Source organism: Aspergillus nidulans, chromosome VI (assembly GCF_000011425.1).
Source record: "Aspergillus nidulans FGSC A4 chromosome VI".
Taxonomy (NCBI): Eukaryota; Fungi; Ascomycota; class Eurotiomycetes; order Eurotiales; family Aspergillaceae; genus Aspergillus; species Aspergillus nidulans.
The window spans coordinates 2,644,660-2,667,209 of record NC_066262.1 but is presented as its reverse complement, the minus strand read 5'-3'; the positions used below and the strand labels follow the sequence as shown (position 1 = coordinate 2,667,209).

At 49.4% G+C, this 22,550-nt stretch overlaps 6 protein-coding genes across 6 annotated transcripts, besides 5 other annotated features; 4 read left to right on the top strand and 2 right to left on the bottom strand.

The window, feature by feature from the left end:
* Positions 1 to 7,660: part of a sequence feature (contig 1.50 1543..47652(-1)) that runs on past the window's edge.
* ANIA_02818 (TolB family protein) lies at positions 4,365 to 6,484 on the top strand (the record flags this gene model as incomplete). Its single annotated transcript, XM_655330.2, has 1 exon — positions 4,365 to 6,484. Exon 1 carries the CDS (start codon positions 4,445 to 4,447, stop codon positions 6,482 to 6,484), a length of 2,040 nt encoding a protein of 679 aa, XP_660422.1. The 5' UTR covers positions 4,365 to 4,444.
* Positions 7,661 to 16,775: a sequence feature (contig 1.189 1..9115(1)).
* On the bottom strand, positions 7,768 to 10,114 carry ANIA_09458 (Zn(II)2Cys6 transcription factor; the record flags this gene model as incomplete). Its single annotated transcript, XM_050612631.1, has 4 exons — positions 7,768 to 8,921; positions 8,968 to 9,891; positions 9,959 to 9,972; positions 10,026 to 10,114. 4 exons carry the CDS (start codon positions 10,112 to 10,114, stop codon positions 7,768 to 7,770), a joined length of 2,181 nt encoding a protein of 726 aa, XP_050468532.1.
* Positions 10,341 to 12,776, bottom strand: ANIA_09457 (uncharacterized protein; the record flags this gene model as incomplete). The annotated part of the gene is made up of 2 exons (XM_863746.1): positions 10,341 to 11,496; positions 12,472 to 12,776. 2 exons carry the CDS (start codon positions 12,774 to 12,776, stop codon positions 10,341 to 10,343), a joined length of 1,461 nt encoding a protein of 486 aa, XP_868839.1.
* Positions 13,332 to 13,373: a sequence feature (Short protein (ANIA_11669, CBF83947.1) was converted to a misc_feature.).
* Positions 13,626 to 13,661: a sequence feature (Short protein (ANIA_11669, CBF83947.1) was converted to a misc_feature.).
* On the top strand, positions 14,552 to 16,338 carry ANIA_09456 (uncharacterized protein; the record flags this gene model as incomplete). Its single annotated transcript, XM_050612630.1, has 6 exons — positions 14,552 to 14,688; positions 14,737 to 14,955; positions 15,016 to 15,274; positions 15,331 to 15,594; positions 15,672 to 16,004; positions 16,066 to 16,338. 6 exons carry the CDS (start codon positions 14,552 to 14,554, stop codon positions 16,336 to 16,338), a joined length of 1,485 nt encoding a protein of 494 aa, XP_050468531.1.
* Positions 16,776 to 22,550: part of a sequence feature (contig 1.51 915..1114266(-1)) that runs on past the window's edge.
* ANIA_02819 (uncharacterized protein) lies at positions 17,409 to 18,041 on the top strand (the record flags this gene model as incomplete). Its single annotated transcript, XM_655331.1, has 2 exons — positions 17,409 to 17,908; positions 17,999 to 18,041. The coding sequence occupies 2 exons, from the start codon at positions 17,409 to 17,411 to the stop codon at positions 18,039 to 18,041; spliced, it is 543 nt and encodes a 180-aa protein (XP_660423.1).
* Positions 19,396 to 20,289, top strand: ANIA_02820 (uncharacterized protein; the record flags this gene model as incomplete). The annotated part of the gene is made up of 2 exons (XM_655332.1): positions 19,396 to 19,683; positions 19,720 to 20,289. 2 exons carry the CDS (start codon positions 19,396 to 19,398, stop codon positions 20,287 to 20,289), a joined length of 858 nt encoding a protein of 285 aa, XP_660424.1.

Here is a 22,550-nt window from a genome sequence, read left to right as displayed (position 1 = left end):
GTGGTGACTGTTTTGACCTTCCGCTCGCTTGAATGCATAATCTATAAATGGCTTGGTGGGGTTTGAGAGTAATTTGAAAGAGTAACTTCGGAAATGACAAATGACATCGTCTGTAATTCCTTTTTCCTTGTACCTATCGCTATATTCTTGTATGTCTCAAATTTACTCTGCCTAGATTGTCCCTAGCTCCAACCGAAGTACCATATCCAGTTTCAGAGCCTAAGCCCAGCCGAGATGACGCTCCATCCGAATCATTAAGGCCATCTTGCGGCCTAGGATCGTAGCCCATTTCCCTTCAGTTCCAGCGCCACTCTAGAAATGATATTTTTTTCCTGAACTCGCTAGTTCGTCCTCTCGCATCTACTCGCACCAATTGTGGAGGAGAGCTGTGCAGTAGTTGTCGTTGCTTTGACGCTAACGGAGTAAATCGCAATGATGTCATTGTTGGAGTTGGCAATTCAGAGTATACAACGCCACCAGCAGGCTAGGTTCAAACTGAGCCTGAGCCCCGACTTTTCGCCGTGGTTCTCGCCTCTTCGCTTTTAATTATTCAACCGGCTCCACTGCGACTATTATTGTATATGGCTTTGGCATTCATAGTGCAAGCGGTGCAGTCTCCTCCGTCCATACGGAGTATGGAGTGTCAGCACCTGCTGGCTCCCCACCGGATGGTGGAAATTCGACGCACCGATTATCAGTAGTGCAGGAGCTGTAGTTGAGACGTAAAATTGGTGGCAATGGTCTTCCATGATCAGACCGACGCGTTGCCGGTGTAATTACTAAACCAGCCCATAGAGAAGGCATGGGAGAGGCGATAGCGACGCAGTTACAGGTGTATAATTCCGTTAACGTGGTACACAAATATTCTGTAAATTGTATCCTTGCACACAATCAGGGCTACGAGCGATGCCGCCTCTGGCTCTTGGTCGTGCTTTGGGCATTGATTTGAGCTGGAGAGATAGTGTAATATGAAACCTGTAAGATAAATAGGGTAAGTTGCTCTCCTGTCGGTGCTGGGGCCCGTGAGGACAACAAGCGTCTGTAATGTTAGTTAATAGGCGATTGGTGCGGTAGATTCGTCTCCGACGCCTTTAGGGCTCTACTAGGTCAAGGGGATCTGTGGTAGTATCACACAAGATGCGGTAGGAGCTTGATCCATTGCGAGGACTGTTGAGTGACGTTTGAGAATCTGACGCCGAGCAAGGAGCAAGCATGGCATTCGTGGCATTGTCTGAATCGAGCTGATAATAAGAGTGACGAGGTATGCCTGCGCTGGAAAACAAAGAGAGATCCCTGGTATGGTCTCAACAAAACTGCCAATGTTAGGGTAGGCCTAGTGAGGCGCTGTGTGCCATGAACCTTGTTTAAGCCACCATGAGAGCGGTGGCTCTGCTGCTTCATTCAGACTTATCAGAAGTGTCCGCTTCTGATTCGGTTTTCTGGTATTCTCGAGACAAATGGCCCAGTTTCTCTGTATAGGCAGAAGACACGTGTAGAATTTGACCAACCCTTCCAATGTAGCCAAAGCCAAACGTAGATCCAGTGAACGTAGCCCGCCGATTGAAGCTGTCCCGATCGCCGATTCACGAATGTCTTGCTAACTGGAGACTTGAATTGCCGGTTCCTGGCTGAACTTGCAGCAAACAAGACCCTTCTCTTAGGGCGGACGATCAATACAATTCACCTACACTTGGGGAATTAGAATGCTGACTCTGCGCGGTTGGCTCTGAAGTAGAAGCCGCTGCTCGTTTGGACTATGTTATGATTAATGTTGGATTGGGGTTCGGAAGCTGCTAAATATTGGCAGTCTGAGATCAAGATGGTGCTGGCGGCGGTGCAAGACAGGATAGAGAGCGAAAGCACGACCAACAGCCCTACCACCATTCTTATTATCGGAAAACAATGTCTAAGACTGCTGGCTTTATACTAAGCTAAGCTCCCAGTTGCTTGAACTGAATTTGCTTTAGGAGATAGGTGATTTCTTTCACCAGGATTAAGCATTTGAGGGCATGGAATTATGTCAGACTTTGCCATGCTTGGAGCAATATCTAGATTCACTTCATATTTGTTATCTTTTAAAAAAAAGCTAGTTTGCTTTAAAAAAAGGCTACCCAGATTGTCGTATTGATGGGGCCATCCTTCGTTAGTAACGTGTCCGCAAGCATGTTCCAACTAGACTAAAAGACCCACGATGATCAGCTCCATGATCTGATCTGCCCAGGTCACACCTATACAGATTTTTTGTTTGCTGGTGACCTATAATACCTCAAGACTTTGTAAGACATCCTCTAATGCTGGGGTTCTCTAGCTGACTACAACAAAACGATGACTAAGGGACTCGACTACAAGAGTACATGAATTGTGTTGAATGGATTGTTTGGAGTAATCCAAGTTGCAGTCAAACGGGTTTTATGTAGCTGCTGCGCTGCCAGCCGGCGTTAGCAAGCAATTACGGCCAAAGTTGGGTAGGTTAACCTAGCAATGATGCTGATGTTGCCCTAGTATAAAGATGGTTGGCCTGATCTGCCGCCAAGCCATAGGAGGATAACAAAGAGGCTGCAGATTGATTGTTGATCAACTCATCTAACTGTCACTATCCTTGTTGCATTCATGAGTAGGGTCTTTTGCTTGACACAGTTCTCAATCAAACCGTCGATCACGGCTGAAGAAAAAGAAAAGGAAAAAGTTAAATAGGGCAGTTTTCGGCGCTGGGGTGAGAGACACTAAATAGGCGACAAAGTTCGACAAAGTTGAACTATGACTCATCACGAGTATCAAGAAATAATTCATGGGAAATTGTTTGAGCTAGTGAATGATAGAAGGAATGGGCAATGCACCTGACGATGCAAGTAGATAGCTAAACTGTTCCGACCGCGGCAGAGAAGATCTAAACAGGCATATAGTCACCGTTGATCAGTTCATGCCATTGGTGGTCAATCAGCTACTCGCTCGATAGGCCCAAACGGATGATACCTTGCAGCAGATCCGGTTGAGCGCGATGTTCCTGCGCAAGTCTCCTTCAACTGCAGCACTTACCTTTCCACCTGCGGTGGGATATCATGCAATGAGTGAGCAAGGCAGACTCCGCAGATCTCCGTTATTCTCTGAGGGCCCCTTAAACTGAATATCTAATCCTCTTTCAGTGGCGGATGAGCCTAGATGAAGACGTTTTGTCATTCGGCTAGGTGGCACACCGATCATGCATGTAGAATAATTGTACATAGATGCAAATAAGCAGAGCATTGGGGGTATCCTTACAGCTCACAGGTTTTGTCTGCCCTATCTCGCAGCAGGACATACCTAAGCATGGATTCCTCTCATTTCTCTTTGTACTCACCCTACCTCCTTCTACTCTGCCATAAATCGATACTTTCTCGATTTTAGTCTAGCATGCTCGAGCTCTCCAGCGTCTCCCGTCGACTACCGTACGTTGGTCGGTCTTTCTTTGCAACATTCTTCTGTAGCCTAATCTGTCGGAGTCAAACGTCAGTCATTTCTGTCTTTCTTGGGGAGATTGAGAAGCTGCAAAAAGGTTCATAATCTGTTATAATGAAGCTGACGAAGGAGAAAGGTGACTCTCCTAATGTTCAAAGGACCAGATATATATCACCACATATATCAGCCTTTACGAAACTATGATGAGCAATTGCAAACTCGTGCTATTCATATCCGCAAGTAGGTACTGTAAGCGTATTCATACATACAGAGCTAGCAAATTAGCATTGCCTAGGCATATTCTTAATACCCTTCCAAAAAATCTGTCAAGTATACTTGCTCGGTAGAGCGGAACGCTGCTGCCTGTTTTCAGCACGAGACAATGCATACGAACTCATGCAATGAATCTAACCAATAATGCATACGACGTACCGGGTTCAAGGTGGGCGGAGGGCAATGTCTGCCAGGATATACACTGCCCAGACGACGCTTTTTTAGATCAAGACTGGACTCCGCGAATGAAATGCCGATGCTAATGTTCATTTACGGTTACGCTTTCGCAGGCCGATGGTACAAAGATACGCTTTCCATGTCTCGACCAGCTTCCGATGGTAGACCACTTATCAGCGACGCACCAGCAGGAACAGGTATACTTCCCTCACGGCAACCCTTCTCTCCTCATAGAACAGAGTTAGCTCTTGCTTATAGACGCCAACAGTGACAGTGGCTTTCCATCGACAGCACCACTGTGGGGAAATTGGCTGAAGATTCTAGTCCCACTGCCAAGGACAGTGAATCTTTATCAATCAATCCCAGGCAGTCGTTTACTCTTAACTCCGAGATAATCTTGACAGGTGGATCTCGGAGAACATTCCTCTCTCGCGTAATTCAAGACGCAGATCAACTGGTATAAAAATGCAATTGCGCGCACAACCTTGTACAAGCGTCACATTAGGGGGTAAATCAATCTTATCTGATCCTGACACTCCCTCAACCACATATCTGCAAGATGCGGTGGCAGGGAATCCTCCTTTCTCTCAGTTTCGTAGCTGGTCCCGTCCTTGGAGGCTGTCCCTATGCGAGTCAGCTCGGTCTCGAGGCCCGCGGTGCAGCCGAATCGCCACGAGGCCATCCACCTGCACACCTGCAGGCCCCTCAATCCCCATCTATCTCATCCAGGACGAACTCCACCAAGAAAGGAGTGTTCTACATGAACCGCATCGCTCCCGGCACATCTGAGCTGTACATCTCAACCGCGAACGGCAGCTCCGAGCGTCCCCTGCTCCCGAATCCGATCTACGAATACCATGCCTCCTTCTCGCCCTCGGGCGACTGGATCACATTCACAGGTGAACGCTCCGGCGACGGGAACTCTGATATCTACCGCGTCCGCCCCGACGGCTCCGATCTCCAGCTCCTCCTCTCCACGCCGTCAATGGAAGACAGTGTGGTGCTGTCTCCAGACGGGACCTTAGCCGCGTACGTCTCGACGGAGAACGGATACCGCGCCAATATCTGGATTTTGGACATCGAGACTGGGAAGAGGTGGAATGTCACCGATACGCCGCTCTCTCGAAGATCGGTAAACGAGACCCTCATGAACGGGTACTTTCGACCTTCCTGGTCGCCTGACGGGCGATGGATCGCATTCAGTTCGGACCGTAATACGGAGTGGCGGGGACACGGCGACGACACATATCTCGGTATCAGTGGATGGGAGCATACGCAGGAACTCTCGATCTACGCCGTGCGTGCTGACGGGTCGGGATTCAGACAACTCGCCACGAAACCTGGCTACTCCCTGGGCTCCCCGTCATGGTCGCCGGACGGAAAACGGATTGTGTACTATGAGATGACGAGAGAAGCAACATGGGGCGCGCACAGACCGGAGTCAATTGACAGCACCAGCTCAATCATAGTCTCAGTCGACTTCAAGACTGGCAAAGATCGACGTGTTGAAGTCGACGTCGACGGCGTGAAGGCATTCCCGCAGTATCTCTCCAACAACACGATCGGATACCATCTGAAGGGGACATCGAAGGAAGGCATCTACACGACCGACGGTGTCTACCTCAACAAAACGATCCGCTCCCCGGCATGGTCTCCAAACGGGCAATACATCGTGTACGAGAAGACGAGCTGGGATATACGGCCTATGGCGAAGGAGCTCTACTCTTGGAACGAGGACTGGGATTACCGCTTCACCGATGTCTTCCCGCAGATCTCGAACCAGAATCGTATTGCCATGACAGAGAAGCAGCTGGGCAATTCATCTATCATAACGGTGAAGCCTGATGCATCAGATGAAAGGATGGCATACGACAACGCGAAGAGTGATCTTGTCTCGTCGTCTCTTGTCTCCCAGGGTCTTGCGGGAGCGTTCCAGCCGTCATGGTCCCCGGATGGAGAGTGGCTCGTCTTCGGTGAGGGCGCCTGGTTCCAGTCGCGGGCTTCGACCGGGGGATGGCTTGTGCGGGCGACGGCCAACGGGTCTGAGTATGAAGTCCTGACTGCATCTAACACGTCTATTGCGAACACTTCGATCATGAACTCCGGGTTCCCCTCCTACAGCCATGACGGGAGCAAGATCGTCTTCCGTGTCTGGGGCGCCAACTCGACGAACGGGGATACGGGTCAGCTAGGACTGAGAGTCATGGATCTGAATACTCGTAATATCACAGCTCTCACGAACGAGTGGGACAATCTCCCATTCTTTTCGCCCGCAGGGTTCGAGGAGCGGATTGTTTTCACGCGCAAGACGGGTGTTTACAACTATGATGTTTGCACGATCAAGCCGGATGGGACAGATCTCGAGGTCCTGACGAGTAGCGGGGGAAATGATGCGCACGCCGTTTGGAGCTATGACGGACGGATCATGTATTCAACGGGCATGTTTGGGTTCCAATACGAGTGCGCCCTGTATGATGATACATTCCAGCCGTATGGGCAGGTTATGATTATGGATGCAGACGGAGGGAATAAGCAGGTGTTGACGGACTCCATCTGGGAGGACTCGATGCCTTTGCTGGTCCCTTACAGTGATTTCTGAGGCTTAAACGAGTGCGGTAGGCTAAATATGAGTATGAGCGCATTGCATGTCGCTAGTAGCATGTACCCTAAATTGAGATTGAAAATCATCAGCATCCTCCACAACACGTCTTCCACATTACAATAGGGCGCGCCTCAGTCCGAGTGATTAGGACATTTCCTTCTGCCTGAACGTGGCATGAGTAATCTCTTTATTTTTGCCAGGAGAATTTGAGCATGTCTAGGTCATATTAGGATAACCCTCGGGACAAAAGGAATATTCGACCCTTTTCGTACTACTGCTAGAAAGACCGAGCGCCTAGTTGCGCTAGGCCTTCTGAAAGAAATAAACCGCCCGGCAGCCTGCCTCAACATCAGTTTTGAAGGTCGAGGAAGCGCTGTGATATGCTGGAGTGCTCCTCACTATCGCGCTGCGATGATGGAATTAAACTCAGTACAAGCCCTGTGGCAATGGTGAATGATCGGGTTTGTGTCTTTGGGTCTTCCTAACAAGGAATGTGATCCTATGCTGAATGAATCGCGTTCGCGGTGTGTACGATGGCGTCGGAATAATAGTTCGACTAGGGTTGGCTGCAGTCTCATCACCACTGAGATGCAAGCTTAGCAGTGGCTTCTTGATACCAGTAGGGGTACTCACAAGTATTGGCGTTGTGAAGTACTTGCTTGGATACGTTGAGTAAGTGATATATCTGGTAGCTGTGCCCTGGTGGTCTTGTCGTCTAGGAGCACAGGTTGTGAAATGAATGTGCAATGATCCGTTCACTGCAAACACTGACTGAGAATTGGTCCATGGCTAGGTGTAGAATACTCAGTAGACGGCATGGCCGAGGGACTATGCGTCTGCTCTCCCAAAGAACTCTGCTAGTTATGGGTGCGAGTTCTAGACCTGTTGCTCATGCTTCACAGGCGCTTGGCTTATCCTAAAATCTTCGCAATAATTTAGGAGCCGTGAAGAAATCTCATGTTGACCAATTCAATAAGGCATTGTAGGTCAATCCAGCCGCTTCCAGAAGATGGGCACCACACGAGTCAGTCAAAAATAGCAAGGGACAATACTCCAGGCCCTGCCTGATATGGTTAATACCCAACATCATGCCAGAAAAGAGGGATCAAGACTCAATAGGCCAGCCCATGCGAAGTCCGCGTCCAGCGATAGAGCGACAGAATCTCCCTTCTCCGGGCCTTGTGCGTTTCCCGAAACTGTGGATCCGTCTGTTGCGCATCATGCAGCATCGACCGAAATACCTTGCGGATGTTTTTCTGGCTTCATCAGACTGGTCTTTTTCATGGATGAGAAGGAAGCCATACCTGGAATGTGGTGTCCAGCGTCACGACACTCACTTCATGGGCGCGAATGATGGTCTCACACACTTCCTCGACCGACTTGTTGAAACCCAGCTCGGGCATCCGATCGACGAACAACAGAAGGATAAAACTCCCTTGCAGTAGATATATACCAAACAGGTACGGCATGAAGGTCAGCTCTGGGTCTAAGGTGAGGATTTGGTGCACGGCTGCTGTCGCACTGAGGGCATGAGAGGCGCATGCTTGAAAACTATCCGAGGTGATCCAATCGTCTTCGTCCTCGATCATGGATATCGGATCCCATTTCCCGTGTAGCAAGATATAGAATACGTGGAGCATGTGGGAGCTGTACGCAATGACCAATGGTTTCTTCGAGTCAACGGTCGATACTGGACTATGTGTGTTGAATAGATCGACCGGTCGTTGACTGAGCAGCGGATTCTCGAGTTGAGCCCTCAGCTCCGCGAGATCCTGCTCTCGCTGGGATATGAGCGCTTCGATCTTATGGACGGCCGCCTGGCTTATAGTGTCGCCTAGCAGGGGATGTTGTTGGATGTGGTGGAGGTCAATAATATGACCCAGCACAGTCGCCAGGGGAAGAAAGTACTCAAAGAAGCCGTAACCCGATATCCTCGACGGAGGACCAAGGCGAGGTGGGGAAAGTGAGGTGAGAGGTATTGTCTCCAAGTTCTGCCATATCGCCTCAGGCAGTGGCTCTGCGACGCAGAATGTGCCCTCGGGGAAGTTCACGGCTGCATTCAACGAGAGGCCGAGATGACGGTCGAGACAATAGATCAGCCAGAACAGTCTCCGGCGTTCTTCTTTTGCAATCACCCACTCGCGATGTGATTTGTGCGGATGATGTGGTTGACTAGGGTTGCTCCCCGGCTGCATTCCCTGGTCTTCCATGCTCAACCCACTAGCCCGAGTAAGCCGGACAGCCTTGGACCACCATTTCAGACAGTCAGCCTTGAAATGGCCGCCAGATATAACAAGGGCAAGGATGACGATCGCGAGGATGACATCCGTTGACCCTAGGAAGTCGGGTATCAGCCCAGTCCTGGCGGCGTGAGACACCGAGGAGCGCCCGTCCTTGTCGGTGAATCCTCCGCGAGGGTGGAACTGCCAACCGTCTACAGAATAGTCAGCGACCCATATTGACCTTTGCGGACGACGTACCTGATGTCCTGAAGTAATTGTCCCAATCCACCGGCTCTAAGAGGTCCAGTGCCAAACGATAGAGGTCTAGGACGATGCGCTGGCGTGCACCAGGAGGATCAAAGATCTTGATATCTGCAGTGTGCGCCACGCAAAGTAGCATGACCAGAAGCAAGACGGAAGACGTAGGTCGCGGAGACGTTGGATGGAGAATTGAGGATGGGTGTATTATGTGGGTTAGCGTGTATGGCGAAGAGGCTTTGAAGATGGGGTTCCGTTGGTCGTTAAAATAGATCTCCAGCATCTCAGAAGCATCTTCCGGAGAGAGGATTCCTTTTAGATAGGGCATCAGATGGTGCAAGCAAGGGTAGCACTGCCCCTGAACCAGTCCCTGTCCGAGCGCTTCATGAGGATTGTGTGGTATTGACGGACATATACTCCGTGGGATGCTCGGCGCAAAGGACGTTGTCCTATCCAGCCAGTGTTCAACTGGAGGTGTGACCATCGGAGGCGTGAAGGCAGCCTGGCTATTCGGGCGCCCTGGCATTCCAAAGAGAACTTCCTGCAGAGGGAACGGACTAAGAAGCTGAGCGAATGGAGACTCTCGCTGCCCTTCGGCCGTGTGCAGGCCGCCTCCCAGCCGAAGATGGTCGTTTTTTTCAACGAGGACGGACCTATCCCCAGTGCCTCTTGTTTCTACTGTTTGTGCCGAATCGTCTTCGGTGTACGAAGGACTGCTCAACGAGTTGGTGTTCCGCCGCTGCATTTCGTCTGGCCCTTTCTCCTGGTAGACTGGTGAAGGGTTCAGCTCTGTATGGTTGATCAGGTCGTGCAAGCTGGGAGGACCAGGTGCGAGGGCTCTGTGAGCAGACGGAGCGGGCTTCGTTCGACGGCGCCGACCTCGTTTTCGGACGAGCTTCTCATAATGACACGAGGTGTTTCTCTCTGGCGAATTCAAGTTAGTCGCCTAGACGCCAGATTTCAAGCCAGTGCGGGGTCAAAAGCCACCAACCCGTGCATCGCTGGCTGGGCGCTATTAGCCACGGGGACATTTGGGACTGAGATGGGATGGGACGTACCATGGACGTCGGCCATCACAGCGCTGCTTGGACTGAGAGCAACGGTCACAGGCACGCAGGACGCGCAGTCGACTTTCGCCATCCGGCATTGTCGGACTGGGATCCATCAGAGCAAGGCGATTGCATCTGCTAAATCTCTGGAGAGAGGGGGCGGCGGAACCATTAAAGCGGGAATGCGGGGGCTGCCAGTGCTTATTATAGTGCTTATTATAGCGGGAGACTAACCTCATTACCGGTTAATCTAAGGGAGACATGCAATTCTTTGCTGAATTCATCACGGCCGCTTGGCATTGTCAAGGAATAGTCTAGTTCCGTCTATAGCTTCGTTTGGACCACATCCTCCTTTCGCTCAGTTTTCCCGTCTGAAAAGCTGTAATTCCTCCACTTCCCTAAGATTTGCTGGACGTCCCTAGACAGGCGCAGGTCTAACTGCGCATCGCGATTCTCCGTCCACCCTCCTATCCCCTGGCTGCTCCATTGCAGCCTCCCATTGCTCCGTTGCAGAACCTTGAGTGCAGTCGTGACATTCTCTTCAACTTCAGCTACCGTCGTGCCTCCCATGATGGTACCCACACGCACGTCTGACGTGGAGCAGTGCTGCGCTCGTCGAAGGGCATATCGAAGTGCAAGACGCGCCAGCACCTCCCCCTGGGAGGCGACATAGGCGGCCGCTGCATGGGCCGCTCTTCGCAGTCCCTCCGGGGCTGGATGCCAGTCCCCCAGGGCAGCAATCGGCACGCCTTCTCCCCGCAGGAGCCCGCTAGCCAGCGGGCTGGAATTGCAGACGCAGTTGACACCGGCCTCTTTGAATGCCTGCAGCCCTTCTCTCTCTAGCCGGTCGTTCTGGAGCGTCATCTGTGCCCAGTTCTGGATTACATCCAACGGTCGGCCGTATAGTTTCCGCGCGCGGCGAGCGACTCTGGCCAGCGTGTTGATGGGATACCCTGACACCCCGATGTAACGCACTGTGCCGGCGTCGACCAACTCTAGCAGCACCCCGATCGCCTTCAGAACACTTTCCTCCTCGACGAGCTCGATATCGTGGCAGAAGACCACGTCGAGATAACTCGTGCGTAACCGCTGAAGGGACCGCGCGACCGAGGATCTGATCCAGTCTGGCGAGTAGTCGGATTTCGTCGCGCTTACGCGGCCGACCTTGGTCATAAGGATGTAGTCCGACCTGCGATATCTGGTGGTGAAGTCTGGGTGCGAGAGCGCCTCGCCTAGCAGCGCCTCTGACGGCTCATAGTACGGAGACGTGTCGATGGCTCGGACCCCCAGTTCAAAAGCGCGGCTCACCACCTCTCTCGTCTGCTCGACGTTCGGGCTCTGCGTGTGTTGGTAGCTGAAGCCCGCTCCACCAAGGATAAGCGGCGGCAGCAGCTGGCTTAGGGGCGTTCGAGGTGGATTTGCCATGCTGCGTTTGTCTAGTGACGGTGAACCTGTGAACGCCCCCCAACTCATGGTAGGCCTACACTTCAGTAGTGTCTACACTTCTTCAGTGGATGGGCACCTTCTTAAGGCCACCGCACATCCCCAATGTCACTTCGCCTCTTCTGGATCAGCCCGATCATGTCCAGGTGCATCTCCGGTACGCCCAAAAGAGCGCGGCTAAATGCATCCAATAGGGTTATAGAACACTTATACTTCCCGTTAGGCGGAAGATTATCCGCCAACGACAACTCAGGCTATGTGCGGGGTGTGGAGTCTCCCCGTGTGAATTTAGCCGGCCCACCCTTCATCCTAACGCTACAAGACCCCTTGAGTCAACAGAAACCGTCTGTATGTGGTAATTTACACTTATAGTCATCCCTGTTCTTCACCCTCAGGCCCTTTTTCCCTACTCGTTGTATCCTAGGATGTGTTCGGCCGAGAAACCACCCATTTCTCGAAATAATAGTGCTTGTTTTTGAATAGCCAGTATATATCTCTCTGACCAGCCAGGACGGACACATATTATCCGCCACCTACAGCCATTCCTGACCACCGTTTATAGATAGCCACAGCAGGTAGGAAAATTAGAATTTCAAAATGATTTGAAAGAGAAAATAGAAAAGGAAAGAGAGAGAGAAAGGGAGGAAGGATAATGTAAGAAGAATGAGGTTGTACACCTTGTAAAATCCACATAATCGACTTCAGATCGGCATATCAAAGCTACAATGTTCACGGTAAGCTACCGCAATTCCCGCGAACGAAGCACCTTCAATCGCGTTGTCTGCAGCGCCAGCGCAAGTCTTGCCGGTGCATTGCCATAATCGAACGAATGCATAAAATGGAGAATAATCACGACCGAAACACAGCTCATCCTACATGAGACGGGGTTAAACATCACTCGTCACCCTCAGAACAGAAGTCTATACAGCCCTACAGACGGCTCCGCTCCGGGTTGAACCCCAGGAAGATCGGCATGGAGTACCGCGACGCAGGGTAATGTAGCATCACATACCCGGTGCCCCGTGCTCCTGGCACATTATTCGACAAGCGCTGCCTCTCAGCCGATTCAAGTTCCGATGTCTTGTTATCGTTTATTTGCCGTAGTGTGGATCTGGTGTCTGGGTAATACATAATTTGCACCAGGGTGTTCATGACGCCGTCAAAGTAGTCCTCGTCTAGGCCAGGAGTAAGTGCAAATAACCAATCACTTCTGTGCCGTGACGAGTGCTTTATAGAACTCGATTGTTGTTTTTCGAACCAGGGGAGGTGGGATCGTCTCATCCAGAGGTATTCTTGGGACTTGAAGGCAGCAATCATGTTTTTACTTGAAGAGGCAAAGAGTGGGTAATTGCTGGGTCACTGAAGGATTGTGGCGGACGGAGAAGGGTTTTTTGGCCCACTCCACAATTCTTCAGCTTCATCCTTTCCGGCTGTATATGCTAGACTGAAGCAGAAAGGCTGATTTGTTGAGAGCGGGGACTAGGAATCAATTAAATGCACCTCCACTCACTAGCATTGATCTGCGAGATTTTCTCTGCATGCGCACAATTATACTCAAGACCTGGCATGGCTTATTACCTTTGTCTCCAGTGCCGAATCGATTCCTCCACATTTGTTGAAGGAGAACTCAGTTTCTCTGCTGCAGCCATACTGGACACAGATGTTTCCGCCGCAAGGCCACAATTGACAGTGTAAGGTTAATTCATATCTCAATGTGTGAGGATGTAGCCACAATACTGAAACGCACCGGTATGAAAAGGCAGGAGAGGGTTGCAGAGGGTAGCGGCCCTGTATTGAGAATTGGACATTTGATATTGCTTCTGCAGCGGTTACCAAGCATATATGAATGAATACGACTATCTACGGATTACCATGTACGAGAACCCGGCTGCTGATATCGAAAATATAACTTGGGTTAGTATCTTTAGTATCGATAGTGTGTTGGAGACAACAGAAACGCCGAGTTTGGCCAAGAAGGGCACCATGCCCAGTCTGGGTAATAAGCGAGAGAGAGATAAAGTGCTCTCGCAGCTTTCCAACCAAGTATATTCGCTGGAGAAGATACGGGGCCCTGCCATTATCTCAGTAGTGGCGAGGCAAACATAGTGGATTCTCCCAAGAGATACATACTACCTAGAAAAACATGGCTTCTATACAAACACTCAGGCTTCCCTGACCAGCATCCATTTCTCCGAATGCTAGGCATTGATTGGGAGTATCAGCTATGATCTGCTCCAAGTCTTCCACTCTGGATTGTTCGTCCAATCGTCGATAGACATGTACCTATCCCCAGGCGACGACCCCATCCATCCAAGCCTCGAGGCTCACAGAAAACAGACCTAGTACTTGGCATTTGCAACGTTGACTTACAGCAAGCAGCACGTGTCGCTGCATTTAAATTTCACCAGTCGGACTGGGTATCTGAGAAGCAGTGACTTGTAGCGCCGAAGCCCAATATCTAGCCAATGCAAGGTGTCCGGAGCACAGTGCTGGCGTCCATATAGCCTGTCGTCTGAGCCGTCCTCTTCTTCTGGAGGCTGCCGTCAGAGTGAAGCTTTTGCCGAAGCCTTGTCGCAGGGAATCTTGGCACTAGGACGTCATTCGTTGCGCACGGTCGAGGTTCTTGGCCCTGCAGGGCTAGCTATCAGTCTGGTTCTAATACGGGTACTTTAGTCATTAATAGCAACATGAGGCTGGAATTCTGAGGTGGAGATTCATATTCTCGGGCTGCAGGAGTGGAAGGTGACTGTCGCTTGGAGTATCGAGCGATAAAGCGAATCAACTGCGACCACACCTCCAAAAACTAAGCGCTATCAAGAAATGACCACCCCGCGAAGACAAGGAGCGGGCTATGGAACCTTGCCTATAGTACCATTGCTAAGGTGCTTGGCACGCAGTGCTACGGTCGTGTGAATACGGGAAAAGCTGCGATATGAGACTCGCTTCCCGCATAAATTGCAGTCTGGCTGCAAACCTCAGTCTGGACTCAACCCATCCCCGACTCGTTCAGCCTTGACCTTTTGATTGAAGCCTGACTTATCACGGCCTCCGTAACTGGGACTGGAGAGACCCAACTCTTGCTTGCTACGATTATGGCCGACACACTACCAAACGAGGCCAAGGGACCAGATCCCGACGAGACAGTCAAGGAATGCGTGCCAGGCCGCATTGAGCTCCAGTCGATGAGCCAAGAAGAGGACAAGAGAATTCTACGTCGGATAGACCTCTAGTATGTTGTCTGCAGCTGTGGTCCGACTTCGCTTATCCCTGATACCAGCCTACTCCCCATTATGGCCGTGTCATACATGTTCCAGTTCCTCGACAAATCCGCTATGAGCTTTACAGCCATTCTGGGGCTGGAGGAGGATCTCCATCTCGAAGGAACGGATTATTCCTGGGCGAGTAGCATTTACTATTTCGGCTACCTAGCTGCATCCTACCCTGCAGCCATTCTGCTGCTTCGGTTCCCCGTTGGCAAGATGATTTCTATATCAATGTACGTTTATACCATGGAATGCCACCTCTTCAGTCGCTGGCATAATGCTCATTGTATCAGCATTATCTGGGGCGCCGTTCTGATGTTGATGGCATTGGCCTTCAATGACAAAGGCCTCATCGCCGTTCGGTTCTTCCTAGGCGCAACCGAAGCTGCCATTGCCCCTGGCCTTAGTATCGTGGTTTCGATGTGGTACAAGAGGTCCGAGCAGCCCTTTCGCCACGGCATTTGGTTCCAAGGAATCACCATCGCCGGAATTTTTGGTGGGCTCGTGGCATATGGAATTGGTCACATCCGAAGCATTGCTCCCTGGAAGGCAGTATCCCTTTATATCTGCGCAGTTGCCAAATAGCCCCTGGCTAACCTTTTGACTAGGCGGTGTTTTTGATATTTGGCGCCGTCACCATTGCCTGGGCATTTGTTCTCTTCTGGTGGCTTCCGGACACCCCGATGAACGCGCGGTTCCTCAGCGCAGACGACCGACGCAAGGCTGTTTCAAGGGTTAGCGAGAACATGACAGGGATCAAAAACGATAAATTCAAGCTGGACCAATTTGTTGAGGCTCTTCTTGACATCAAATGCTGGGCTTTAGTTCTTATTCAAATTACGGGTTCGATTCCCAATGGCGGCGTTTCCAACGTAAGTCCTTCGGGCCTGCAGCAAGCCCTAACCCTTACACTTTTACTCACCAGAACCTTGCTAATAAATGCCACCAGTTCGGCTCCATTATAATCGAAGGCTTCGGCTTCAGCACGCTGAATACTCTGCTTGTTCAGATTATAGTCTACGTTTTCCAAGGTGTGCTCGTCCATCTTTCCACCGCAGGCTGTTCATGGTTCGAAAACAGCCGGACATACTGGATGGTCTGGAACAGCGCGCTCTCTATTGGGGGTGCCGCAATGGCCCGACAGATTACACCCGATAATGTCTGGGCCCGGTTTATGGGGTACTGTCTTGCAAATGCTTATAGCGTCAACTTCCCGTTGACGCTTGCCATGTCAACGGGGAATATCGGCGGGTTTACGAAGAAGACTACGGTAAATGCATTGGTATGAATATGCATCTCATATCAGCCTCTCAATTAAAGCCTCTGTTGACATGATTTATCAGATCTTCATCGGCTACTGCGCCGGCAATGTTGCCGGCCCACATCTCTTTTTCGATGACGAAGCCCCGTCGTATCCTTCAGGATTTCTAGCAATGCTTATCTGCTTCGGTGTATCGTTAGCTCTTGCCCTTGGCTTGAGATATTATCTTATCTGGGAGAATCGGCGTCGGGACCGTCTTGGACCTGTAGACACCGACGACGCCCTGGAGGAGCTGGATGCTGCCGTTCTTGACAAGACCGATAAGCAACTCCTGGAGTTTCGCTATGTTTATTAGTGTGGATTTAGGCGGCAGTAAGGCCTGATTCATCCCGATATTCTTACCAACTTCCAGCCAAAATATGCTATCGCCTAGCCCCCCACTTGGGGTCAGCCTCATAGTCCTGATATAAGCAGGCTAAATCCAAAGCAGATGCAATTGCATGACTCTAATCGCCTTATTATGTTTTCAGTAGTGTTTGTGCAATGGCTTGAACAAGATGATTGGTTAAAATAGAGCAATTGGAGCCCCAACAGTTAGATCCTGTTTGACATTGATATTCTGAAATCCATCACTGCAGGCTCTCTTCAATCCTTTAGTTGGCATCGAGTTGACTCGGCTAAGAATATTGGAACAATGACAATAATATCTTAATTGTGAGACTACATAAGCCCTGTGTCAATGGCTTGTAGGGGAACATGGAAAATGCCTTCTCAGACTCAACAGCTAATCTTTTCCCTATTAATTAACAAGTCAGCAGACTGGTTACATTTATTTGTATGAGTGCTTTGGCCACATTTTGGGTTATCAAGGACTCTTCATGCATCTAGATTCTGGTATAAGGACTACCTAGAGGAACTTGTTAGCTTTGCCGTATTAGCTATGCAGACTATCGCTCCGACACCACAGTCAACCCGGGAGAAAGAGTTGTGATCTTTGTCACCACTCATTATCTTCCGAACTTTTGGCAGTTTTGTGTCCGAGAAAGACCATTCATGGCATGGAAAAAAAGTGAAATGAAGACCACTGAAAAAGCCTATCACAGACCATAAACCGACCAAGCTCTGCCTGTAGCAGATCTGGTCATTCTGATGGAAACGAAGGCCGTTTTACAGACCACAGCCTTATCGCCCTGAACGAACTAACAAGCCTCTCTTAGGAATCTTTGAGGTACGTTAGCAGTTGTTGCAGCCTGATAAGGTAACATATAAGTCTCTGATACCCTATTCAGGAATACCATCCTCATCAACATAGCGCTCTTACCAACACAGCAAGATACTACCGGTATCCAAGCTACTTCATACTAAATAAACGAACCGTCATCTAGAATAGCTACCATTCCCATCCCCTGTCAATCTTCTAAGAACATGTGCCCCCAATGCACGGCTCTCCTTCGCCCAATTAGGGATATATCCATCCTGCGCGAAAAGTCCCTTGAACTTCCCCTCGCGACAAAACCCCTAATATTCTCCACGAACCCAGCCATTAAATTCTCGTTCCATGTTCTGCGCAATGGAAAGCAATTTATTGCCACGATTTACACTGCCATCCTGAGCAGTATCGGGGGCGGAATCCGGCACCCATTTCAGATTCACGTCAAGGCGGACGTTGACCCCACTAGTAAGGACGGCAAGATGATTACCCCTATCAAGGTCCTGGCTGATCTACCCATTACTGTTGATCTTGGGCCACAGGCCATTCAGGAGCTCTTTGCGACACTTCCAGAGTTTGACGTGGAGGCGGGTATGCCGGAGCCCGAGGGCACAGTGAGATTGGTGCAGACGTATGCTTCTTCACATGCTTCTTCGCATGCGGTTCTTGACAGACTTATCTGGATGAAGGAGAATGTTGTCGAAGGGAATCGGAAGTATGTTACTATTGAGTCAGGAATGCAGGGGAAGAACGGAGAGTATGACTGGATACATAGGTACCGGCCCTGACGGCTACTTACCTGTAGGTTGTGGCCTCAGCAGTGTATAACTCTACCTGCATGCCTCTAATGTTCATTGCGGTTTGATTCCTTTTAACCTACCCATCTGTTGTCAGCGCACCCCATGCTTACAAGAGGTTCATTTCACATACTTCTACGAATGATGGGAGATTGATTGGCACATAAGGGAGGGAGAAAAATAGTCTTCTTAAACAAAGTATATATCGCTGCATCGGTCCTTGATGGTTCATAATACGTAGATAGTATTATTGATTTTTTTTTTTTTTTTTTTTTTTTTTTTTTTTTTTTGCTCTGTTACTCACCATGTGATGGAGTATGAGGGCTCGAGAGCTCATGACCAGAATGAGTAGAAATTGAATGCTTCTACTATGTAGACCTAGGTCAGCATGCCCAACTAACAAAGAGTAGTTATTCAACTCAACGACATCAAAGGACCCAATGGGCTCTGTTTAAATGATTGAAAAGGATTGGCAGCTTTCATTGCAGCAGATGCTTGTCACCTTGACCATCAATTATCACAAGTCTGTATAACATCAACTTCGGAGGGCACGCTTCAGTCCTTGCATAGGGTAAGTCTATGGAAATCCTTCTGTATAGTCAGCGTACAGAAAACAAAATACATTGTGTTACGTGTTGGAGTAGTATTATAACTGAAAGAGGTAATCCACAGGCAGCTCCTGGCAGCTTTGAAACATTGTCTAATCTGGGTCTCTTCTAGATACTCCAGCACGCCGCGAGGAAAACATCCTGCTATCCTTGTACGTCCTGCTTTGAGCTAATACGTGGTCTTAGTTGTTATCTAGTACTCTGTGCTCTGGATTCGCTATCGAATATGGCTCACACATTTGCAGACCCACTTAAAGACCTCGAGATCGCTATTGTAAATTTATGCCGCTTATGTAGTGTTGAAAACATGCAAGGGGTGCTATGGTATCTTGAAGTACATGGCAGAGGTATTATCAGCATCTGAACAATATCAACCAAGCAAGTTATGAAGATGAGCATCTACCAATATCCATTTTTATAAAATGATGTTTCCATTGCTATACGTGCCATGTGGGCTGTTTGAATTTGAAAGAATATACTTGTGTAAAGCCCCATACAAAGCAACCAAAGAAATCAAAGCACTTTATGTGCATTGCTATATAACTGCTATGAAATACAGCAGTAGCTAAGCTGGTTAGCGATACGAGACCTTGAGATCTTTCATTATGATGTACATCAGACTACCATAGGAGATACCAACTAATAGAAAGCACCAGAATTGACACAGTGAGCTCTCGACCATTCCAGATGTCTTCACAAGGAGACCTCTACAACATCTCCGAGACGAGAAGCAGGTCAGGCCTCTTTCAATAAGCAATCAGCAGGAGTACGCTCAGCCAGGAGACGAGGTGTCCATAATGTCTAGAAAACAACCATTCATGGCGCCTGCGAACGGCGATAACGAGGACTCGCTGCGGTCTCTATCCATCCGCAGACGGGGCAGAGACGGTCGCTCATTATCGCGAGACGAATCGAACATCCATCCAGCATTCCGCGACAAACCCTACTTTAGTCCGTCCTCGTCGCACCACGAGACCGGAGCCGAGTCACTAGGCCAGGGCGGAACAGAGACGACGATATCAGACTTAGGCACGAACTCGCGGAAATGCAGCTCAATAGATTCACTGTGCAGCGAGTGTCGTAATGTCCTAAAAGCCATCCGGCCTAACGTGAGTGACAAGTACCTCGAGTGCCCACCTAACATCCACCCCATTATTGTCGAGTGTCTTCTAACTGGGACTTCTGATGACGCGATTGCCATTGTACGAAACCTGTACAAACGTATTATCAGATACGCAACGCGCCCCTTCTACCTTCATGCAGCCGTTAGACGGTCAGCCATTCCAGGACGTAAATCAGGACACTGGTACGACATCACGGCGGAAGGGCTACCCCACAGTCGGGCCTGCTCTACATCCAGGCATTACGACCACGAGGGTCCCGGGACGATTCAGAAGGTGTTTTATTCACCGTACTCGTGGGCAAAGAAACAGGAGAAGAAGAAACAGAAACGCATCAAGGAGACACACGCCAAGCTTCGTGATTTACAAATTCTTATGGACTTCCCCTGGGAAAGTGAGAGGGCTGGCATGGTTGAAAAGAGGATCTTTGAGTCGCTGCCCAAGAGTGTGAAGCTCATCAAGTTGGAGCATATTAGCGCCCACCATACTTTGCACCGTCTGGAGTTGTGGGCTAGGACACATCTAATTCACCATCACGCTACTGAAACTTCGTGGGGATGCGGCGAGTAATCTAGGTTTAGAGAGTGTGAACCGAATGGCCACTACTAGAGTCGACCGTCCGAGTATTTCTCCAGAAAGCCAGGGCAAGCCAGAGCTCCATTTTAGGGTGACCTATCTCTCTCGTCGCGCCTTCGAATCTTCTTGCGGACACCATCCCGACGGACGACGGATTCATTTTTATATTACTTTCGCTATTCGTGGATTGTTCGTCTTTCGGATGTTAGGTTTACTGGTTGATTAGTGACGTGACATCAATGAACACGCAAAGAATGTTTCCGGGTTAATCCACACATTATACTCTAAGATGAATCTAGTAAGCATGACTAAAGATGTAGCTCGAAGAATGTTTTCGCTGTACCTACAGTCACCTAGCAACCTGCGGAATTTGCAGAATCTGTTTAGGGGGTACGGTTCGTAGACCACTATCACTACCAGGGTATATTAGGCTCTGAATATGAAAACCGCCGAACGACATCTTTAGCTACCATCCGACATATAAAATGATAGGAATGGTTTGAGTCTATTCACAGCCTCTTCAGATATACAAAGTTAACGGTCTCCTGTTCCAAAAAATCTTCAAATTCCCATACATTCCACATCATTTATACTCCCCCCCTTGCTGATCATAGATATACCGTGTAGCGTGGACGTTAGCTCCTATGTGGCCCCCAAGGTTTAAATACTGGGGAAGAATACCGGGCTAGGATAAAATGTTTCGTTTATCTTTGGCTTTGTCTTATACCTTACTTGCTCACTGGCCGTTGTCTGATTAAGGCTCAATCCCAAGGATGGCATATGACACCTAGAGAGATTTGAGAACTAGCCACATCGCTATGTGCATCTGATTCTCTGTCTGTCTCTTCAGTGTGGTGAAAACCAGAGGGCAATCTGTGAACAGAGCAATTCTGAGGACGGTGATGAGTCAATCAAACAAAGCCTAGTCTTACTGCACAAAGCAAGAGCACTTCAATTAATGCCTGAACAGCGTTATATGGCTTCGAGGTTACTCCTTAGGGCAGTGCAAGTCTTTGTCCGATCCTGCTTATATAGCCTGCCAGCAGGTCTAGAATCGTCTATCACCTGCGGTTACTACTCTTTCCAACTACCAGCTTCCACATGAACTCATTCAGATCTTCAAAAATAAGAATGCCCTGCACTACTCCATCAACAATGTGCCCCTCCTGCGTGGCTACACTGCTCTCCATTCATCACAAATACCCGGAGTCTATAATCAGACCCATGACAGCGTCCATTTACCCAGTCTCATTTCGAGCAGTTTTCCTAGAGTCCGAGGTACCGTTTGACTTCTCACTCAGAATATCAGACACCATCGAAGATACAGTCTTCGAAGCCTTTGCCGTGCGTGTTCCAGTCCTTGCTTACAGCAATTTTGAGTCTCGACCCCGGGCTGGTAGCAAGATATGGGTCTCTATCTTACTTGAGCTTCCCGGCTGGGATGAGAGGCTGACTGAGACAATCATTCAAGCTGTTGCTAAGGGTTTGGAGGGTTGGCAGTGTCTTTCACCTCGGGCTGATGAGTGTCACGGGACATTCTGGTTAAGGTGGCATGAGAATCCTATGGGGATGTAGTGCTATAATGATGTATAATCTGCTTGCTCTAGAGCTAGTTGATAAATATAGTTAGGAATCACTCTGCTACTTTCTTATTTTAAATCGGTATACGGAGATGACACCACTAGGTGGAGCAACTTTTAGTTTCCGTTATTAGCTAAGTTATTGAGCATCAGATTATATATGGCCTTACTTAGGCTAGGCAGCTTTGGTTCGTATTGTCCCAGGCTCGTATAGGGTATAGACTTGAGGAAGAGGTGTCGCTCCCGTGGGTGGAGCGGCAAATGTCCCACCATGGGTTTATAGCGGGATATTAAAAGTCAGCACTTTAATTGTTGGATGGCTTGCTTTCCCCGACACATCAATGGACTAAAGAACAGTTTACCGTATTATTTTTGAGTCCCATGTTTACTTCTCGGATGCCCAAGAGCTCATCGCTGGTTCCACAATAGTCTTGTGAGACGCTTTCATCAAAAAACCGGAAGGGCCGTATGTTTCAGGGCCTAGGAGTCGAGGACATCGAAGACATGGAGGTTGTCGAGCACACTTTGGCACTGTATTTTGGGCATGGCGCATCCAGGCATTTTGCTTTGACTTCGAGCTCGGTTCCTTCCTGCTTAGGTATGGGCCTAATCCATCTATAAGCCCTTTTCACTATCAGCCGCTTCTAATCACGGTTTCCAGTTGAGACGCAGGAG